The 7,436-nt window shown below is 49.4% G+C and overlaps 1 protein-coding gene across 2 annotated transcripts in view; it reads right to left on the bottom strand.

Moving 5' to 3' along the window:
• MAP3K5 (mitogen-activated protein kinase kinase kinase 5) overlaps window positions 1-6,413 on the bottom strand; it is a 194,020-nt gene extending 187,607 nt beyond the window's left edge. Inside the window, exon 1 of one of the 2 annotated variants that reach the window (XM_066248130.1) lies at window positions 5,499-6,413. In XM_066248130.1, coding sequence (XP_066104227.1) covers window positions 5,499-5,946 — 448 coding nt within the window. In that variant the 5' untranslated portion in view covers window positions 5,947-6,413. The remainder of the gene's footprint in view (window positions 1-5,498) is intronic. The other variant, XM_066248129.1, reaches the window with a different exon arrangement.
• Between the last annotated feature and the right edge of the window lie 1,023 nt (window positions 6,414-7,436).

The raw sequence follows: 7,436 nt of genomic DNA on the forward strand, positions 1-7,436 counted from the left end.
ATGAATGTCTGAAGCAGACCACGGGCAACCGAGCTGAGCAAAGAAAGCAGGATCCCTGGGGCCCGGGAAGCAGGGCCAGTCAGGACAATCTGCAATGGACTATTTAGGGTAAGGAACGGATGTTTTAGGAACAAATTTTCTTTTGTCTTTTGGAGTTTTCCTTTTAGTTTTCTAGTAAAGTTCTTTTTTGCAAGTTATAATTTTGCCTTCAAGAAAGCAAAAGGAAGCACAGCGCTTCGGGGTCACAGAGGGCGGGCAATGGCGTGCCAGCAAAAAGTTGAAAGGCCAGGCAAACCATGCGTGAGGCAACGCTGGATACTGTTTCACTCCCTTCCTAGCCAGATTTTTCCCCTGTGAGTTAGTCTGTCCACGTTTGCTCTTTGATAATTTGGCTAAGGCTTGTTTCTTCAGGGAAGAAGCAGGGCTGAAAGGTAGAAAGGAGTTATAAGGAGGTTCATTCAGGTCAGAGATTCTCAAACAACCGCTCTGCTGATCGGCCTGACAGTTTGCACTCATCCGTGGTGTGATGGAAAAACACTAGAAAATAATGACTTTTTCCATACACTTACCATGCGCAAAAAGCTAGCCTTTATTCTAAGGTTATGCCAGGCCTTCCCACAGCCCCTCCTTCTCACCACTACCAATCCAAAAGGAGCTTTCTGGCCAAGATGCTACCAGAAGGCAGATGAAAACAAAAGTCACCGATCAGAACACAAGCACAGGTATACTCCAAGTCCCGGTTTTAGGCTTCAATAATGTGATTTTCCTGAATGTTTAAAATAGTGAATGGGTTTCACACTTCAACTACACCAAGTTAACACGGCTTCTGGGCTAGTCTCAGAACCTAACCACCATGGACAATACTTTCTCAGGCAAAATGTGCTCCTGGGTCCCAGCAGCAACCCCAACACATTTAAACTGGAGGAGTAAATATAACCATTTTACATTGCATTCTTCTTATACGGTAAACGAGGGAATGATAAAGCCTATTCTAGCTATACTTTAAAGAATCTAATGTTCATTAAAAAGGTTTTTTTGAGACCTTGCCAGTTGGGGGGTCTGTGTACCTGCACGAGCCATTCTTAGCTTCCATGGCGGGTTACTGCCTACAAAGCAGGGGGCTGGGAATGTTAGCTTGGCATTTGCTAATTGAGTGATAGTCTTGTATATCTAAATATGACATATTTTCATAAAAGCTTTGATAGGATATTAGTTTCCCCTCAGAACAGGAATGAAAGAGTGAAAGACAATGTAGTTAAAGAACAAACTAACTGACCAGGTGGTGGCGCAGTGGATAGAGTGTCAGACTGGGACGCGGAAGACCCAGGTTCGAGACCCCGAGGTCTCCAACTTGAGCTCAGGCTCATCTGGTTGGAGCAAAAAAAAACTCACTGGCTTGAGCCCAAGGTCACTGGCTCAAGCAAGGGGTTACTCGGTCTGCTGAAGGCCAGTGGTCAAGGCATATATGAGAAAGCAATCAATGAACAGCTAAGGTGTTGCAACACGCAACGAAATGATTGATGCTTCTCATCTCTCCATTCCTGTCTGTCTGTCCTGTCTATCCCTCTCTCTGACTCTCTGTCTATGTAAAAAAAAAAAAAAACAAAAAAAAACAAACTAGATTACAGTTTCATAATCAAATAGGAAAACCTTTAACTGCAAACTATTCTTTAAAAAGACACCAGTAGCCCTGGCCGGTTGGCTCAGTGGTAGAGCGTTGGCCTGGCATGTAGAGGTCCTGGGTTCGATTCCTGGCCAGGGCACACAGGAGAAGCACCATCTGCTTCTCCACCCCTCCCCCTCTCCTTCCTCTCTGTCTCTCTCTTCCCCTCCCGCAGCCAAGGCTCCATTGGAGCAAAGATGGCCTGGGCGCTGGGAATGGCTCCTTGGCCTCTGCCCCAGGCGCTGGAGTGGCTCTGGTCGCAACAGAGTGACGCCCCGGAGGGGCAGAGCATCGCCCCCTGGTGGGCAAAGCGTCGCCCCCCTGGTGGGCGTGCCGGGTGGATCCCAGTCGGGCGCATGTAGGAGTCTGTCTGACTGTCTCTCCCCGTTTCCAGCTTCAGAAAAATACAAAAAAAAAAAAAGACACCAGTACACATAGATGAAGGAAACTTGTGAAACTGTAACCAAGCTTTAAGTTCTTACTCATTCCATTAAGCTGAGCTATTTGAACAGCAACATTCCTATTCAATGCTGAGGCCCTCATTAGGTTGACCTTGCTTACCATTCCATCTCAGTTCAGCTATCACCTCTGACCCCGCCGCACCCACCGGCCTGATTCCAGAATCTGTTTCCTGGGAGCCCAAGGCACTCCCTGTGGACCAGCTCAGAGGCCCCACTACAGCCAGGCTTCCAATCTCCCCTCCGCACAACTCTCAACTCCTGGGGGCCAGGAGCACAATATACACAAGCCTATGGACTGAGATAATTCATTTTGTATTAATATTGTTATCACTTTAAAGCAGGCATCCCCAAACTACGGCCCCACAGGCCGCATGCAGCCCCCTGAGGCCATTTATCCGGCCCCTGCCGCACTTCCAGAAGGGGCACCTCTTTCATTGGTGGTGAGAGGAGCACTGTATGTGGCGGCCCTCCAACGGTCTGAGGGACAGTGAACTGGCCCCCTGTGTAAAAAGTTTGGGGACCCCTGCATAGAATTTGAGCTGAAGGGGAATCTCAGAAACCTATTATTCCAAGCTTCCACTCTTTTCTGAGATTTTAAATGCTTACTCCCAATCAGAGAAGAACCAAGGGCCAGAACCCAGATCCTTGAAACTCTTGCTCCAATGCTCACACCACGCCTCCTTGCCATCGCAAACTGACAGGAGTGATTGAGGGAATCACAAGTTTAGTTCAATTTTCCACTTCCATCCCTAGTCAGTTTTATAAGCCTTTTAGAGGCGATGAAGGGCCTTGCTCATAATTACGTGGTTCGGAGCAGAGCCAGGATGGAAACTCAGATCTAAGCTGGAGGGACAGTGCTCTCCCCACTGTACCAATGATTCAGCTTTCACACCGAGGAGATAGATGTAGAGCAAAGGTCAAAACTGCCCAGGGACCACAATCCTGCCAGGCCTGTTTCTATACAGCTTACAAGCTAAGAATGGGTTTCACATTTCTTAATAGTTGAAGGAAAAAATAATAATAATATTTTGTGAAATATATACAATTCTGCTTTCAGTGTCCATTAATAAAGTTTTATTGGACTACGGCCACAATCATTTGTTCAGGCATTATTTATGGCTGCTCTTGAGTAACAACCACAGAGTGGAATCATTGTGAGAGAGACCTCCTGCAAAGTCTATGAATTATTTACCATCTGGCCTTGTAGAGAAAACTGTGCTGAATCCTGGTGAAGGAGGAACGTTTGCTCTCTGAGAAATCAGAACAGTTTGACCACCGTCAAACTGAGCAACCCTCACTTTAGAAAAACAACGGGTTTGGATAAAACACATCCATCTTCGTTCGGTCACATCTTTATGCTGAATGAGAGGGCTCAGAGTTCATATGGCTCACCTAGGTAGGGGCACAGCTGGGACCTGTGCCGTGGAGTGGGACAGACATGGCATGGAAACACTAGCCTTTCTAGAGCAAGTCTTCACCGCTACTCCACACTACATCTATTAATAAATGGCTCATAAGGTCCCCGCTGTTCCCTGTCACATGATTCCTAGATAGAGAACTTCTCTTGACTCCAAGAGTAAATCAGTCCAGTTAAATGGAGACAGGGAGGGCAAAGCGTGCCCTTTTAGAGTCAGCTACCAGAAGTGGAATCTGGCATGGACCCACTGCTACCTGAAGACTGGAGCCAGTCATGGACCCCAGGGGTCTTCTCACCTAAGAACAGGAAAAAGGTACTGCCTTCCCAGCCTTGCTTGAAGGATTAAATGAGATATAGTTCAAATGTCCAGTCCCTTCTAATATTTCTCTCTCTCTTTTCCCCAAAGGTAGTATTTGGAGAATAAACAGTAAGTGAGCCACATTTTAAGAACTTTCAAATTAACTCACAGTTTAAGATTTTTTTAATAGAGCCATATTAAAAATACCCAATCTATCAGTGCAGTAAAAATAAACTATTTGGTTGGGTGTTGCTCTCACATATCTTTCAGTTTTTTGAAGCGTCTTCCAAATTATAAGCCCCGAATAAGAGTGCTGCAATTTTTAGAAAAGTTATGTTTATATAATTTTCACAGCAAGCCACCCAAAGAACCAAGCTCCCCTCTATTATACTCAAGTTCAGTTATGAAGTCCAAGACTGTTAAAAAACAAAACAAAACAAAAAACCCAGAACCAGAAAGTCCTAGTTTATTTAGTCTGATTTCCTTAACATGAAGTTCTTCTTGTTCTTAAAATAGTCATCTTTGGCTGAATTCCAAAACTGACATAATTATGCCTACTTCAGGTGTTTTGAAGAAACTGAAGGGAATCAGAAGTGAAAATAAGATTGGAATATAAAACCTTTTATGTGATCACAAATGCAAGAACTGTATTGTTTGAAACCATCATTAAATCAAATGTGTTGTCCACATTTATAAAAATAAGCAAGTATACATTCTCAACATTGGTTGCACAGGGTACTAAAAATTAATTTCAATGACGTATTACGTCTAATATTTGCTAACACATAGCTTTAGTCGCTAGAACTACAATAACACCGACATCTGTGATAGGTTTCAAGATACTTCTTTTTTCATCGATTATGCTAGCAATCACTTGAATGGCAATTTAGTCTTAGTTATTAGGATAACATAGTGGCGTTTTAAATAATGTTAAATTACACACTTTCCAGCCATCATGGTATAAGGAGCAATAAAAACAGACCCTGGCTCTTTCATTGAAATTCAAAAAGATATCACACAAGTTTAGTATGACAGTTTGTTACACTTGGAATTACTTGAAAGTTCAAATTGGTAAGAGATGAAAAAATTCAAGCCACTAAACTTGTTAGGTAAAATGAGTTGGGAAAATCAGGACATGGCATGCAAATTCATACACACACACACACACACACACACACACACACACACACACAGAGTCTGTGTGCAGCTAGGCTTCCTGGCATAGGTTTCTCTCAAAACTGTAAAGAAAAAAAAATGAGAATGTCATCTAAAACAGTCATAGGTGGATTATAGAAAGACAGTATAGGCCAAACCTATCAGAAGAGAAACTAAGACGCTTAATGGAAAAGGACTGAATGGCAAGTGTCTCGCATAGCTATTGAACCTAAGTTCTTTATGAGGACCACGCGGGACCCCGGGGCTCCGGCGTGGGCCCGTGGGCGGGTCGATCTCTCGCGCTGATACACACAGGCTCCCTCACCAGCACCCGCTCTCCCAGGAGCGGCGAGCGCCAGAAACAGTCGCGCAGCGCCGCTCGCTGCCCTTAAGGTGGGGCAAAAAGTAAATAAGTAGGAAGCACGCTTGCTGCCTAGGAAAACGAATATTCTCCCCCGCAGCGACCCGTGACCCTGGAGGATAGGGAAGGGGTGACATACTCACCTGCATTGTAAAATCGATCCAGCACCGTGGTCTCCCCAAAGTCCAGTTTGCCAAAATGCAGGGACTCCAGAGTGGCGCCCACCGCCTCGCACGCCTCCCGCAGGCACTGCAGGGCCTCGCTCTCGGCCACCACCAGCTGCCCCTGGCTCTCTTCGTTGATCACATATGCCACCGTGGTCCGTCGGCCGCCTCCGCCACTAGAGTTGCCCCGGCAACGGGCGGCGCTGCTCCCGGAGGTGGCAGTGGGACACCCAGTGCCTGGGGCGGCGGCACTCTCCACGTTCCAGAAGCTGCCCGCTGGCGGCGGCGGCAGCTGGCTCTCCTCGCCCTCGGCCACCGCCGCCGTGGCTTCCCTCCGGCAGCTGCCGCCCTCGAAAGCGCAGAGGCCCGAGGGGGCTAAGGGTGGCACGGAGAAAGTGATGCCCTCGCCCGCCTCCCCGCTCATCATTGCCGGCCGGGCTGCAGCGGCGGCGGCGTCGCCTGCCCAGCCGCACCGTCTGGGCAGCCACAGCTCCGGGCTGCTCCGCGCGCGCCGGGCTAAGCAGCTGCCATCGCGCGTCGCGCCCTCCGCGCCGCGCCGACGCCTCCTCTCGGGCGCCCTTTCCCCCGAAGGCACGCCGCTGCCCGGCGGCGGCTCGCCCCTCCTCGGCGCCTCCGTGGCCGCGCCGCTCGCCCGCTGCAGGGTGTAGAGTGCAAGGGGAAGGGAAGCGGGTTGAGCGGGAAAGACAGCGCTTACTTTTCTTGGCGGGCGGACAAGTCGGCTCGCAAACCTGCGCGGCGGGGCAGTGCAAGGGCGCCGCGCTCGGGGTGCGGAGCGTCCGGGATTGCCGACGCGCGTCCCCTGCTCCTTCCGCGCCGGGCTCGGGGAGGGGCCAGGAAGGGCGCCCTCTGGGTGGGGAGCTACCTGCCCGGCACCTTACGGGCAGGCAGGCTCACTGGGCTGTGTCCCGGAACGGATCCGCCTCCCTCTTCGGCGGCAGCTCCCCTCCATCTGCTCTATTTCCTCCTACTGCCCTGGCCTCCTTTTCCTTCCGATCGCTGCGGCCGCTCAGTCGCAGCGCCAGCCTCGCCGCTGGAGTCTCGGAGCTCCTTGCAGCCGCACACTCTGTCGGCCACCCTCTTCTAGCCGCCCACTCATCGCGGCACCGAGAGTCAGGGCCCGCCCCAGAGGAAGGCGCTGCTGGGAAGCTGGCTCCGGGACCTCAGCCCCAGCACGGTGTGGGGCCAAGGTTTTCCGTCGTCACTCGCACGGCCCCCACCTAAACAGACCTGGCGTGGGCAAAAGCGCGGAGCGCACGCAACAGCAGGATGGCGCAAAAAGTCTCTCTTGCGAATGCTGGAGCTCCTGGGCTAGCCCCAGAGGCATTTGTAACGTTTTCCGCGGCCACGGCGCCCCCGTCTGGCCCCTGTCGGGCTCGCTCGACAGCTGGGTCTGGAAAGACTCGGGCAACCCCGGAGGCCCGCGTTAGGAAAGACGGGAGGATAAAACTAGCGCTCTGGATCTAGGGCCGAAACTGGAGAGGGTGATTTTATTCGTGATAGTGGCGCTCCAGAAATGGCAGGTCAAATTTATCAGGTCTTCCACTGGTAGATTTTACTTAAAAATTTCCAAGAGTTGTGCTGTCATTCATGAGTAATTGATTAGCTCCAACTCCAGGCCGGTTTAGCATTCTTATTTAGGATCTTACTAGCTCCCCCCTACACACACACGCACACACACACACACACACACACGCCATAAACAAATAGAAGACAAGGTTTACACCCAATTTCACAAATCATCATCAGCTAGATGAAAGAAGGAAATTAAGTGACTTACTCTGTTCTTTAAATTGCATCACAGGCTAAAAGAAGAAGAAGAAAAAACGAAAAGCTTGAATTGCTTAAGAGCATTAAAAAAGGATCTACTTATTTAAAGGGCCAAAACAGATGTATAAA

Source organism: Saccopteryx bilineata, chromosome 12, assembly GCF_036850765.1.
Source record: "Saccopteryx bilineata isolate mSacBil1 chromosome 12, mSacBil1_pri_phased_curated, whole genome shotgun sequence".
Taxonomy (NCBI): domain Eukaryota; kingdom Metazoa; phylum Chordata; class Mammalia; order Chiroptera; family Emballonuridae; genus Saccopteryx; species Saccopteryx bilineata.